This window comes from Larimichthys crocea, chromosome VIII, assembly GCF_000972845.2.
Source record: "Larimichthys crocea isolate SSNF chromosome VIII, L_crocea_2.0, whole genome shotgun sequence".
Lineage (NCBI taxonomy): Eukaryota > Metazoa > Chordata > Actinopteri > Sciaenidae > Larimichthys > Larimichthys crocea.
In genome coordinates, this window is record NC_040018.1 from 29,355,246 (window position 1) to 29,370,982 (window position 15,737).

General features: G+C 40.6%; 1 protein-coding gene across 2 annotated transcripts in view; it reads right to left on the reverse strand.

Annotated features, from left to right (window-relative positions):
• The window catches only part of tmc3 (transmembrane channel like 3), a 54,869-nt gene that overhangs the window by 4,624 nt on the left and 34,508 nt on the right, over nucleotides 1-15,737 (reverse strand). For both annotated transcript variants that reach the window (XM_027281311.1, XM_027281312.1), the window contains exons 17-20: nucleotides 1,071-1,181; nucleotides 736-861; nucleotides 573-651; nucleotides 423-465 (exon numbers count right to left, since the gene is read on the reverse strand). In XM_027281311.1, coding sequence (XP_027137112.1) covers nucleotides 423-465; nucleotides 573-651; nucleotides 736-861; nucleotides 1,071-1,181 — 359 coding nt within the window. The remainder of the gene's footprint in view (nucleotides 1-422; nucleotides 466-572; nucleotides 652-735; nucleotides 862-1,070; nucleotides 1,182-15,737) is intronic.

Sequence of the window (15,737 nt, forward strand, 5' to 3'; positions counted from 1 at the left end):
TGTATATAGGGAATCTGAAATGCTTTCAAACTGCTCGGTGCATCCTCTGTTTCAAAGCTATTTTCTACCATTGCCATGTCTTCCCTCGCTCTGGGCTCCGTACCTTCGTAGTGACGTGAGTCACGTGACTTGATGCCTGACGTTGAACAAATGAATCACCAACCAGTGACTTTTTTTAAGATAACGCAACCAATTTCTGATTTTGAAAAAGACGAAAAGAACATATCCTACTTCTCTTGCATCACCAAGAATCGCGATTCATTCTTTCTTTCAACCGATGCGAGTCGTCACGCATTTGTACCGATTTTTTATCGTGTCACGATGCATCGTTACATCCCTAGTCACAAGTCTATAAGAAATAATGTAACACACACACACACACACACACACACACAGGAGACCTTAAAAAGAACCAGAGATACCTGCAGCCATCTGGAAGACTTTCTTCTTGTCTTCAGTCCGCTCCTAAACAAGTGGAAAAATGTGTGTTCAGATTGCTTTAACCAAAATTCAACTGAATTTGAATATTTGTCACAGTCCCAAATGTAAATAATGATTCATCAGAAACTCACAGTCTGGAGCTGCATCCTCAGCTGGTTGTTGGTGAATTTAAGCGACCTGGCAATGGCCTGGAGATAGTATATCAGCATGCTGAAACACACAGGGACAGAACTTTCATGTGTATGTCGATGTAGATGTATGTGTGTGTGTGTGTGTGTGTGTGTGCGGTCTTACAACAGCAGCAGCAGTGCTGGCAGCACTACGACAGGGCTGGTGACGTAACTCATCACTTTACTGAACCACAGCGGGAAATCATTGGCCACCGTCTCAGAGATGATGTCATAAATCTTCTCTTGGCCACTGAAACACACGTTGAAGTTCAGGAAACAATGCCTCAAGGTGCAGGCTGGCCCGAGTTATCTGCAGCTCCAACACGTGGACATAACCCAAACTCAGAAAGAGCTTCTACTAAATGTGGACACTACCTAAGACTGCACCTAAAAGACCTTACTCTATTCACTGCTGATTACTATTGCTATTATCATTGTTATTATTACTTATTTACTTGCCTGAAAGGTCCACAGTGCCGTGATGGTCTGTATCTTACAATGGCAAAGATGGTGGGCAGCATACACAGAAAGAGCATGAAAAGCAGCATCGCCAAATAAAAATTGTTTGATCTGAAAACACACAAGGCAAAACAGGAATGTGATGCTTCCTTGTTTAGTGAAATACCTGCACATTTAAAACATCTCCCGGTAAATAAGATAAGATAAGATAAGATAAGATAATACTTTATTGATCCCACAACGGGGAAATTCACTTATTACAGCAGCGAAAAATAGAAACCACATAGAAATAGAAAATAGAAACCGAATACTTGCAATACCTGCAGAACTGTACAGCACTTATCTTTTTTTACACTGTATATATATTTATATTGTATATATTTTAATACTCGATTTTTTAAATCTTCCTTATATCTTCATCTGATGTTTGTTATGCAAGAATTACACCAAGACGAATTCCCTTTATGTGAAAAGCTACTTGGCAGTGAATCTGATTCTGAGTAATTTGATGATGACAAGCTGTTTTTCCTTCCATCCCCGTGAAATATGTTTAACTCTCAACGAGAGAGCAAGCTTAAAAAGAACAAAACAACACGGTGAATAGTTTTTTTTATAGACGCTGTTCCTCAAAGCCAAGACTACCACATTCTGTTCATTGGATGGAAACCCAATCGGGCCACTATTGTTCTGAATACAGATCCTATTAATGGCTCCTGGGACATTTATACTGAGCAGAGCTGACACCTCAGCTTTCAACTCACGGCAAAGCAAATGACATGGAGGTTTTGTTGGTTGCATCAGCAGAACATAATGAAATGATTAACATTAGTATTAGTATTAGTTTTAATTTAAAAGCACATCCCTGTTGAGTGTTTTTTTGCACAGTCGCGACAGTCACCTTCATTTCACTGCCACTGTACCTGTACTTTTAGGCATGTGACAAATAAAAACTTGAATCTTGAATCTTGAATCTTGTTGTGTGGAACAGACACAAATCAACCATATCTAAATCCAGGGCTCTGTTCACTGTTCTAGAAGCTGTTCGGTGGCAAATGAAGCCAAACAAAAGTTTGATTTCTGGGTGTACAATTACCCAGATCTTCCACACATGCTTCTTGCTCATAAAGCAAGAACACTATAGCCTTCCATCACGATCCAGCACTGTGGCGAAAACAGGTTTTTCCATTCATTTGAGTGGGGATTGTGTGTTTTGGCTGAGGCAGTGCAGGCAGCCGGGATGTTCACCAAAGAAACACAGTGACCAGTGGTGGAGAAGTTGAGCCAGCTTCTAAATCTGTGTCTGACTCAATTTTTTGCTGTAAAATAAACATGAAGAAGTTTAATTTGCTTTATGCCCGATGGTTTGAGAGAGAGAAACAGTGACAGTGAGTGGCGCTGGCGTCAATAAAGCCGGTTAATCGGCAAAATAAGGACTTATTTCCTGATGCCTTCACAGCAGTACATCAACAGTACAATGATTGAAGTGTGGGGCTCTACTAACTACTAATGGATCAAATTTCTTGTGAAACAACATTTTGCAGAGGTTGTAATGCTCAAATGTTTATTCACCATTTTACAGCCGCTTCTTTCACGTTTTTTGGCTCATATCGATGTCATCACACCATTTGGCCACTATGTCAAATTGGCTTTAATGCCCGCTGCTCTTCCTGAAGGGGGGTCCGAGATCATAGACATATATACATAGACATATATACATAGACGCCTCATTGAGCAGGTTGGTCCGTTGCTGCGATACATCAACGCGTCCGCCATATTGGATGTGGCAGATCTGCCCGTAAACTAATACAAGGAAATGGACTGAACTTCATAAAGCGCCTTTCTACAAAGTTCTTTAAGTTAATGTCTCTTATACACCCATGCACACACACACTAATATATCTGGGAAACAAACAGGCACCAAAAAACAACGTATGTAACTTTTAAAGTGATGATTATAAATGTTTACTCCTTATGTAAGCACCAAACCAACGTATGTATTTTTCTAATGCTGAGTGTTTACAGCTACTAATGTGTGTAACACTGTTACTGTGATGATAAATTAATGGAACTATTTATATTTAACATGTAATCTGTGTCCTAATAACCAGATCGATCTATCTATACCTAGTGTGTGTGGTGTGTGTGTGTGTGTGTGTGGTATGTATATGTATGATGTGTGTGTGTGTATGTGTATATATATATCTATATATATATATATATCTTCTATATATATTATATATATATATATATAATAATATCTCCCTGCTGTTTGGGGACATAGGGATAGACAAAAAATATATACAAGTTTAAACAGATCTAAAAGAAAATACAGCAAATATAAACAGTATAAATATGACAAATATAAAAAGATATTCACAGTGTAGATATAGCAGTATAAACAGTGTGAATATATCAAAAATACACACGGAGGGGGGTGCACATTGATGAACATATATATACACGGGGGGCATTGATGAACATACATATCTATACAGCTATACAACTGCAGTCTGTGTGTGTGTAAGTTAAAAACCTTGGTAAAGAATACTCTTGCACAGCTTTTTCCGTGTGTTGCCACTCTGCAACTTAAGGGTTGCGCTCCACTTTGCCACATCCAAAGTGGCGTCGACGTCGACGTACGATTCAGCGCTCAATGCGGCGTCTACGTATATATGTCTATGTCTGAGACAGCCCATTAGAGAGTGTATAAGAACCAACTGTTAGAGGTCCACAGCGAGTCTTTTTCTCTGTAACCTCCTTTTTGTGTGTTGCACTGTTAAATGCTCCTTCTTGTACAACAATAAATTCAACTTCAACATAACAACTTTGTTACTTCGAATCCAGTCCTCCTTATTGAAGGGTCGTTTGGAAATTCTTAAAACAATCACCAACACAAATCAGTGTGTCTCAGCACTCCATGGTCATGAGTATGGAGCGTAAAAAAAGGCTTCTTTACTACCAGCAAGGTGTCAGTATCAATCTCTCTCTCCAGCACAACTGTATTTAATGACTCACATGAAAGCTGTATAGTGGACTCTCGCTGTGTGTGTGTGTGTGTGTGTGTGTGTGTGTGTGTGTGTATTTTCCACCACATCTGGGAGTGACTGATAAGGACTGAAAGAAGCAATGACAGCCTCGTTACATAAATCAGTGTGGGCGGCTGAGCGCCTTAGGTCTGTGTACATGTGTGTATGTATGGGAGATGCATATACTGCACTGTGGGACTACACACTGATTTGTCACCATCAGCACAGAGCTGGAACATAAAAGGAGATTATAAGAATAGCTAGAACACCATCACTGATAGTGCGCAATAAGAGCACTGAGCTGATTCAATTTAATATTCATCAAAAAGACATTGTGCTGAGCTCAGTGTGTGAGGGGATCTATGGACATCAAAACATGTGTCCTTTGGTCTGAGAGTGTGTGAGGTAATTCCCTTTGAAGGTAGAGCGTGTTAGATTTATTAATAATAATAATAATAAATTTATGATTCCGATTCCATTATCGATTCTGCTTAACGATTCGATTCTTTATCGATTCTCATTTGGGAAAAAAGGAGAACAACAGTTTGATCAGCATCATCTAGAGGAGGTAGTGAACTGGAGCGAGTACTAGTACAGCTGCAGCCTCTGAGCCAGCCAGACTCTCTCTCTCGTCATGGTCATCTTCTAAATGTAATGCAGAAGGCATTCGTTTAATGTGAACTGTTATAGCATGTTTTACAAAGAAGCACATGGCGCTAACATGGTAGGCAGTGTGTTATTTACCTTCCGTAGTAACCACAGAGGTGGTCAATAGCCTGGCTGCTGCCGCTGCTGCTAGGTTGAGATTCATCTCCAGTCCGAAGCGTGTCAAAAACACGACATTCATTTAAAAATATTGCATGTTGTGTGCGCAAATGTTTCTGCATGTTCGCCGTGTTCCCTCCCGACGCTGTTATCTCCACTTTGCAATGATTGCAAGTCGCCCTGTTGCCGTCTGTTTTGGTAAAATGCAGCCAAACTTTGGAGCGTTTGAACCGAGTGGGTGCCATTGTTTACTACTGATTGCACTGCACGTGAGAAACTTGCGTGAGTTACGTGGCGTAATTTGTCGTGCTTGCTGGAATCGAGCGTGCGTAACTTCTTGCAGAAGTTACGTGACATGATTTGTGCTTTCTGGAATCGATAAGAGAATCGATAGATAAACTGCCAAACGATTCCATGGAATTGAAACACACGGATAGGGATAGGGATGGGACTCGAGAACCGTTTTTGTTGAGAACCGGTTCTCGAGTCCCATCCCTATCCATGACTGGAAGATTTTGTTATTTTATTCTTATTCTTTATTTAGGGACAAATAATGAATAAATACAAAAAAGGATGGCAGAATTAAAGGCTAATGTTCATCTCAAGCATCTGGCCAAAGCGCTGAAAAGGGTTCCTAAGATACAACAAAGCAACAAATACAACAACAGGACATGCATGTATTTGGGTGAATAATGAACTGTATGTGTTTGCATATTTACATCCCACATGTGTGTTTCATGTGTGTTTGTCTCCAGGAGATGCTGAAGCTGTCCATCATTGATATGATCTTCACGGTGGCCAGCATCCTGCTCATTGACTTCATCAGAGGTTTGGTGTCGCTACCTGAGCGACTGCTGCTGCTGGGATTTAGAGAGCAAGTTTGTAAGTTTGTTTTTAAGCTGTGAAATCAGGTGTGTGTGTTTGCTCTTACACTCTTACCGTTTGAGTCCAAACAGTGAAGTAACGACAAAAGTAAAGAAAGTAAAAATGCATCTTTGAGTAGAAGGATGTCAAATAGAAGAAAAACACCTTTTCTCTCTTTTCTCAGCCTGAATATGGAGAATTCAAAATAGCAGAGATGTTTTGCACCTGATTTATAACCGGAATGATCTGGTGAGTCTAAATCTTTGTCTAAAAAACTGACAAAAGTGAAACATTGAGGATATCTTTCTTATTCCAGCGTATCACCTTGACCATGCCACCGTGTGTGTAATAGAGGATCTAATTCAGAATTAATAGTCCGGCTGCTGCTACCAGTCTCCGTGACCCTGTTTAAGGACTGTGGCGCTCTATAATGTGTCCATTACACCTCTGGAGCTGGCTGGACTGTATTTCCTCAACTCATTTCAGAAATGTCTCCTTGCAGCAATGAACATAATGAAGTGAAACCATGAGCCACTGGACGTAATGTCTTTTATATGGGCTGTGACCCCTGTGTGTGTGTGTGGTGTGTGTGTGTGTGTGTGTGTGCTCTTCTTCCTCCAGGATGGGAGCGTTTTCTCTCCCTGTCTCCCAGCCTTTAACGTGTTGAAGCTGATTGGGCTGATGTATCTGAGGAGCTGGGCCGTCCTCACCTGTAATGTTCCCCATCAGCAGGTGTTTCGTGCCTCCCAGGTCATTTATTCTATCCTTATTATGCTACATGCTGCTGTATACAGCTCTGTAACAACTGAAGACACCACTCCAAATTTGATTGATTTGACAGGAGAGACATCTGTAATGTGTCTGTATGGTAGGTAGGGATGGGAATTGATAAGATTTTTTGATTCTGTTCCCTTATCGATTCTGCTTAACGATTCTCCTTGGGTAAAAAAGAGAACAAACAGTTTGATCAGCATCATCTAGAGGAGGTAGTGAACTGGAGCGAGTACTAGTACAGCTGCAGCCTCTGAGCCAGCCAGACTCTCTCTCTCGTCATGGTCATCTTCTAAATGTAATGCAGAAGGCATTCGTTTAATGTGAACTGTTATAGCATGTTTTACAAAGAAGCACATGGCGCTACATGGTAGGCAGTGTGTTATTTACCTTCTGTATAACCACAGAGGGTTCATAGCCTGGCTGCTGCCGTGCTGCTAGGTTGAGATTCATCTCCAGTCCGAAGCGTGTCAAAAACACGACATTCATTTAAAATATTGCATGTTGTGTGCGCAAATGTTTCTGCTGTTCGTCGTGTTCCCTCCCGACGCTGTTATCTCCACTTTGCAATGATTGCAAGTCGCCCTGTTGCCGTCTGTTTTGGTAAAATGCAGCCAAACTTTGGAGCGTTTGAACCGAGTGGGTGACATTGTTCACTACTGATTGCACTGCACGTGAGAAACTTGCGTAGTTACTGGCGTAATTTGTCGTGCTTTCTGGAATCGATAAGAGAATCGTTAGATAAACTGCCAAACGATTCCATGGAACTGAAACACACGGAACCGGTTCTCAACAAGAACCGGTTCTCGATTCCCATCCCTAATGGTCAGTAATGATCTCACAGCACAGCCACTATAATAACTTATCATTAGTCAAGCACTGTAACAACAATCTTCTTGTTCAAACTTGTTATATGTAAATGAATGCTTTCTTTCTACATTAAAACAATCCACATCACAACATAAATATAACTGATTTACAACCATATAAAATACTTTTTTACAGGACACACATACAACACTCTGCCATCTGTGCATTTGTAGACATGCTTAAGGTGTTCTGATGTATTATTATGTCAGTGTCCTGTGGTGCCTCGAGGCATTTTTTCTAGAGTTTAAAAGATTAAAACTAAGTATACATTTAATTTGAGTTCTAAGAGTAATCTCATTCCTGCGTTCTCATGCAATACATAAATTACAAAAATGTATTATTCAGGGACACTGAATCCAATTTTTATTGTATTTTTTGGAGTATAATAATATTTTGAAAATAATAATATTAATATCATTAATAATATTATTATGAGAGTTTTATTTGTTTTAATTCCCTGTCATAGTAAGAGTAAAGAGCAGTCTGTCAGCTTTTGTGTCATTGACCTAAAGCTAACTTAGAGTTTCCCCAATAAGCAACTTGTATTGCAGATTTTAGGATAATCCAAAAAGGCAACAAGAGAAATTGTGACACAGTTACTCCTCAGTTTAGCAGCAGTGCTAACAGCCGTATGAACAAGCACCTGGCTGCCTAACATTAGCACTCACAAACAATGCTATGTGTCACTCAGTCTGTCCAAAACACTCAGTTTAATGTCATTTTGCATTTCAATAACCAGTTAGTTAATGGTTATGCATGTCAGGCAATCCAAAGCAAAATTAACCAAGCTGATATCTCTGCTGTCATAATGGAATACTAACAGCTTTAGAGGAGCAGTGTGTATGATTTAGTGATATCTAGACAAACTAGACTGTTTGGTTTACCTTTTCTGGGCTACCATGGAAACTAGGGCTGGGTATCGATTCAAATTCAAAGAATCGATTCGATTATCATAATCCGATCCAATCCGATCTCGATTCGGGTTAGTGTTATTAAAACCATTTTTTGGTCGCCTGAAGCCCTCGTTTTCAACAACGGGATACGCGCATATCTTTGCAAATGTAACCCGCAATCACCTCAGTTATTTTAAGAGAACGTACAGAAGTGGCTGGTAGTTGTAGAGTTTTCCTTGAGTTCTTTTGTCTGTAGTTTTATTATATTTCCGGTGAATTTCCATTTTTCCCACATTCACGAACGCATCATATGTCATTCCAACGGCCATTGAACGCCACTCGCATGTAGTGTAGTTTAAACACGGTGCACGCCTGTTTCAATTCAATGACGCGACTGTGGGGTTAAAGTTCACCGGGGGAAAATGTATTAAAATTTTAATTTAACTAAATCGATCTTTGGATGTACGAATCGATCTTAAGGAATTAATATGCAAATCGATTCAGAATCGGAAAATCGATTTTTTCAACACAGGCCTAGTGGAAACATGATTGATTAACATGTGGACTTTATCTGTAGATAAAAAGTGTCTCAATCTGATAATCATTCTTATTTTAAGGTGATTATACACTAATTAAAACTAAGTTATGAATATTCTTATTATTATTATTATTAAATCTAAACACACTCTACCTTCAAAGGAATTACCTCACACACTCTCAGACCAAAGGACACATGTTTTGATGTCCATAGTCCCCTCACCACTCGGCACAATGTCTTTTTGATGATATTAATTGAATCAGCTCAGTGCTCTTATTGCACACTATCAGTGATGGGTTTCTAGCTATTCTTATAATCTCCTTTTATGTTCCATCTCTGTGCTGATGGGTGACAAATCAGTGTGTAGTCCCACAGTGCAGTATATGCATCTCCCATACATACACACATGTACACAGACCTGAGGCGCTCAGCCGCCACACTGATTATGTAACGGGCTGTCATTGCTTCTTTCAGTCCTTATCAGTCCCTCCCAGATGTGGTGGAAAATCCACACACCACACACACACACACACAGCGAGAGTCCACTATACAGCTTTCATGTGAGTCATTAAATACGTTGTGCTGGAGAGAGAGATTGATACTGCACCTTGCTGGTAGTAAAGAAGCCTTTTTTTTACGCTCGGTACTCATGACCATGAGTGCTGAGACACACTGATTTGTGTTGGTGATTGTTTTAAGTATTTCCAAACGACCCTTCAATAAGGAGGACTGGATTCAAAGTAACAAAGTTGTTATTTTGAAGTTGAATTTATTGTTGTACAAGAAGGAGCATTTAACAGTGCAACACACAAAAAGGGGTTACAGAGAAAAAGGCTCGCCGTGGACCTCTAACAGTTGGTTTCTTAACACTCTCTATGGGCTGTCTCGGACATAGACATATATACGTAGACGCCGCATTGAACGCTGAATCGTACGTCGACTCGCCGCCATTTTGGAGTGTGCAAAGTAGCACCAACCCTAAGTTGCAGAGTGGCAACACACGGAAAAAGCGTGCAAGAGTCTTTCACCAAGGTTTTTAACTTGAAACACACACAGACTGCAATTGTATATAGCTGTATAGATATGTATGTTCATCAATGCGCCCCCCCCTCCGTGTGTATTTTTGATATATTCACACTGTTTATACTGCTATATCTACACTGTGAATATCTTTTTATATTTGTCATATTTATACTGTTTAGATTGCTTGTATTTTCTTTTAGATCTGATTATTTAAACTTATTTTATATTTCATGTTTATTGCAGCAGGGAGATACACATAATATATTTTATGTAATATATGTTATATGTATAACTTAAATATTATATAAACAATTCCCTACGGGAATTAATGAATACTTTATAATCGTCACTTTAAAAGTTACATACGTTGTTTTTGGTGCCTGTTGTTTCCCAGATATTAGTGTGTGTGTGAATGGGTGTAAGAGACATTAACTTAAAGAACTTTGTAGAAAGGCGCTTTATGAAGTTCAGTCCATTTCCTTGTATTAGTTTACGGGCAGATCTGCCACATCCAATATGGCGGACGCATTAACGTATCGCAGCAACGGACAAACCTGCTCAATGAGGCGTCTATGTATATATGTCTGTGTATATATGTCTATGGTCTCGGACCCCCCTTCGGAAGAGCAGCGGGCATTAAAGCCAATTTGACTAGTGGCCAATGGTGTGATGACATCGATATGAGCCAAAAAACGTGAGAAGCGGCTGTAAAATGGTGAATAAACATTTGAGCATTACAACCTCTGCAAAATGTTGTTTTTACAAGAAATTTGATCCATTAGTACTGTTTAGTAGAGCCCCACACTTCAGACATTGTACTGTTGATGTACTTCTGTGGAAGGCATCAGGAGGCATAAGTCCTTATTTTGCGGATTAACCGGCTTTATTGACGCCAGCGCCATTCACTGTCACCGTTTCTCTCTCTCAAACCATCGGGCATAAAGACAATTAAACTTCTCATGTTTATTTTACAGCAAAAAATTGAGTCAGACACAGATTTAGAAGCTGGCTCAACTTCTCCACCACTGGTCACTGTGTTTCTTTGGTGAACTCCCGGCTGCCTGCACCGCCTCAGCCAAAACACACAATCCCCACTCAAATGAATGGAAAAACCTGTTTTCGCCAAGTGCTGGATCGTGATGGAAGACTCTAGTGTTCTTGCTTCATGAGCAGAAGCATGTGTGGAAGATCTGGGTAATTGTTACCCAGAAATCAAACTTTTTTTTGGCTTCATTTGCCACCGAACAGCTTCTAGAACAGTGAAATGAGCCTGGATTTGATATGGTTGATTTATGTCTGTTCCACACAAAACAGGATGTGCTTTTAAACTAATACTAATACTAATGTTCATCATTTCATTATGTTCTGCTGATGCAACCAACAAAACCTCCATGTCATTTGCTTTGCCGTGAGTTGAAAGCTGAGGGTGTCAGCTCTGCTCAGTATAAATGTCCAGCCAGCCCTTAATAGGATCTGTATTCAGAACAATAGTGGCCGATTGGGTTTCATCCAATGAACAGATTGGTAGTCTTGGCTTTGAGGAACAGCGTCTATAAAAAAAAACTATTCACGTGTTGTTTTGTTCTTTTTAGCTTGCTCTTAGTCACCTCCTCTCGTTGAGAGTTAAACATATTCACTGGGATGGAAGGAAAAACAGCTTGTCATCATCAAATTACTCAGAATCAGATTTACTGCAAGTAGCTTTCACTTAAAGGAATTCGTCTTGGTGTAATTATTGCATAACAACACTCAGATGAAGATATAAGGAAGATTTAAAAAATGGAGTATAAAATATATACAATATTAATATATATACAGTGTAAAAAAAGATAAGTGCTGTACAGTTCTGCAGGTATTGCGGTTGATGTTTTAAATGTGCAGGTATTTCACTAAACAAGGAAGCATCACATTCATGTTTTGCCTTGTGTGTTTTCAGGTCAACCAATTTTTATTTGGCGATGCTGCTTTTCACTGCTCTTTCTGGTATGCTGCCCACCATCTTTTCCATTGTGAGATACCGACCATCACGGCACTGTGGACCTTTCAGGCAAGTAAATAGTAATATAATAATGATAATAGCAATAGTATCAGCAGTGAATAAGTGAGGTCTTTTAGGTGCAGTCTTAGGTAGTGTCCACATTTAGTGAAGCTCTTTCTGGGTTTGGGTTATGTCCACGTGTTGGAGCTGCAGATAACTCGGCCAGCCTGCACCTTGAGGCATTGTTTCCTGAACTTCAACGTGTGTGTCATTGGGCACGAGAAGATTTATGACATCATCTCTGAGACGGTGGCCAATGATTTCCCGCTTGGTTCAGTAAAGTGATGAGTTACGTCACCAGCCCTGTCGTAGTGCTGCCAGCACTGCTGCTGCTGTTGTAAGACCGCACACACACACACAACACACACACACATCTACACATCGACATACACATGAAAGTTCTGTCCCTGTGTGTTTCAGCATGCTGATTTACTATCTCCCGGCCCTGCCAGGTCGCTTAAATTCACCAACAACCAGCTGGGATGCAGCTCCAGACTGTGAGTTTCTGCTGAATCATTTTACATTTGGGACTGTGACAAATATTCAAATCTGGTTTGTATTTCGGTTAAAGTATCTGAACAACATATTTTTTCCACTTGTTTAGGAGCGGACTGAAGACACAGAAGGAGTCTTCCAGATGGCTGCAGGTATCTCTGGTTCTTTTTAAGGTCTCCTGTGTGTGTGTGTTACATTATTTCTTATAGTCTTGTGACTAGGGATGTAACGATGCATCGTGACACGATTAAAAAATCGGTACAAATGCGTGACGACTCGCATCGGTTGAAAGAAAAAATGAATCCGTTCTTGGCGAAGCGAATGCGAGAGAAGTAGGATATGTTCTTTTCGTCTTTTTTAAAATTAGGAATAGGTTACTTATCTTAAAAAGTCACTTGTTTGGTGATTCATTTGTTCAACGTCAGGCATCAAGTCACGTGACTCACGTCACTACGTAGGTACGGAGCCCAGAGGGAGGGAAGACATGGCGACGGTAGAGAAAATAGCTTTAAAATAGAGGATGCACCGAGCAGTTTGAAATCATTTCAGATTCCCTATATACCACAATACCAACCTGAGAAATGACAGACAAACCAAAAACAGCTTGTAAATATTGTAAGGACTGCAACATGCCGCAGCCAGACAAACGGCAACATGCGCAGCATATCAGCCGCCGCCCACAGTGAGAAGCAAAGTAACGTTACGCCACATCATGAGCGAAAACTGCACATCACACCCAGTTAACAGCAGTTTACTGTGAGATGTTTCTAAAGAAAGCCGATATTTGTCATGTGTTTTGTTTTTAAGATGTAAGTTGCACTTTTATAAGAGAAACAAACTGTTTGAGAGTTTCTGTAAAGAAAGATTTTTTTCCTACAAATAAAAAGATAATTTTATTTGGTCATAATTTGTCTGTAGCTCATTTTGATTTGTATGAAAAATCGTGACTCGAATCGACGTCGTGAGTTGAGTGTATCGTTGCATCCCTACTTGTGACCCTCCTTGTGACATTTCACCCACCTTTCGCGAACTGCAGGCTCCAGAGGCTGCAGCGGACACAAAAGCCAGATCAGCAGAGAGAGTGACGTCACCAAGCCAGGAGGCCTCCGTCCACACTCCGTCTCCTGCGACGTCAAGGCAGTGTCACCAACTTCCAGTCTCCCGTTCGTCGTGGAAACAGCCTCCGCACCATCACCCAATCAGCAATCTAGGGCGGGACCGAACAGAGGAAGTGTGGCTGGATCTGTCAGGAGTCCAGCAGTGACCATTCTGCCAAAAACACAGGGCTGGAGCACATTCTACCCAGGTCTCCACACACTGGATAATTTGGTTTAGCCACTCAGGTTGCCCTTTAGACAACAGATGATATTGATCAATCAATATAGTTGAAGATGTCCAATGGGAATATCTAATAATACCTTTGTCCACCTTTTGTATTCTTATTTGTACATGGACGACAATGGGAAGCATTTTCATTCTTTTTCTTCTGACCAATACTGCATTGTGATTTAAAGTTGTAACTTTCTTGAAATAACTTTCAGGCTAGTAATCATAGTCTACACAATTATTAGAAGATACATTTGCACATAAAGACACAGAACATGATCAGATAAAATTCACTGAAAAATTAATATAAGATTTTATACTTTTTGTTAACTACAATCAGTTGGTAGAAAAACTTTATCTTTTTCCCCTTATGTTCAGATCAGTTAATAAAATGAATTCTCCCCCGTGCTCCGACCACACGGTTCGGGACAGCATAGCTGACTAAGGGAGATAATATTGGCTAACAGCAGCTGAAGTTACATTGCAGCAGTTACTTAAACTCTGTAATCACAGAGGGACATCAAACATTTTCTCCATAGAACTATGATCCAGTTTCACCAAAATCAAACAGTGTGGTGGTGCCGTGAAGCGTCACAAATACTTGACCATGGCGAAGTTACATAGTGCGGAACAGACGTACGAATGACAGAGACACCATTCACCGATTACAAGTCAGTGTAGCATCAACAGGATTTAAACTCTGATAGTTTATGGTGGGAAGAGTACCGATGGAGCTTTAGGACACTATTAACTTAAATCGACTTAGATGACTACATTCACTCGCGACAGCTGTTACTGTAGCCACCTACAATTAAATAACTTTGTTAATAATTTAAGTTTATAAATAAAGTCCAAGTTATAATAAAAAGTGTGTGGCTCCTTACAATTTGAAAATTGCTATTTTCGTATACAAAAGTGATCGATCTTGAGCCATAATTTGTACTTTTACTTCATCATTCACCATGGCTTTCCCTGGGAGTTTTTCTCAATGCTGTCTCAGTTTCTTTTCCATCCTGACAAGAATAATATTCTGTGTGGGAGAACTCAATCTTTGTAAGTTGTGGGATTTTCTTTTTGGCATGAAAACCATCTAATTCAGGGTCCCCAAACTTTTTTCGGTGCGGGCCCATCAACTTGCCTTTCCTGTATGGGGGGCCGGGGTCACGTCTATAACCGGAAAGATATCAGTCCCACCGGGATTTCACGGCCTTTTTTGAAATAGTTGCGCCTAAAACCCTGATGTTGCATTCAGGTTTCAAAAAAAAATTACAGTGAAGTTGCGGTGCTTTTTACATTTTTGTTGCGATTTTGTTGCGGGAGGAGGAAGTGAAAGTTGTGTAAACAAAGTGCCACGGCCCCGGGAAGCGGCGAGTGGCGGGCAGGAGGGCGCTGTAAAGTCGCAGCCGGAGCCATGAGGCACCTTCGCCCTCGAGCCTTTCCAAGCCGAACCAGAGCCGGTCGGGACGCACCGCCACAGAGGAAATGCGCCCGCGAAGGCCAGCCAGCGCTGGGGAGAGGTCCCCCGAGGGGATCTCCCGCCACCATGTGGCCGTCCCTGACCCCGGCAGACTGCCGTGGAAGTTGATCACAATTGCAAATTGCAATTTTGAAAAATGGCCATGTTTAGAGGGATTGTTTGTGGATCGTTAAATGGGCACTCCATTGTTTAGGCGGGCTGGATGTGGCCCGCGGGCCGTAGTTTGGAGACCCCTGATCTAATTCAAACCTGCTGAATGACGGCTTTTAAAAAGGACCATCCATATTTTGCATGCTAAAACACCATTTTTTGGCACAAAGTAACTGGGCATTAGTGACTCACTGATGAAACCATATACAAAATAATAATACACTACCAAAAATTTGAGGTGTTCAAGCTTCAATGAATCTTGTTTTTCATTCATTTCCAAACTGTTCAGACCTGTCCATCACAGTGAACATCATGTAATTATGAGATCATGTGGCAATGCAACAGCCTTATGCAGTGATAACAAACCAACAATCATATTTCATACAGATGATTTAGCTGATTCTGATTGGCGTCTTTTCTCATAACAGGCC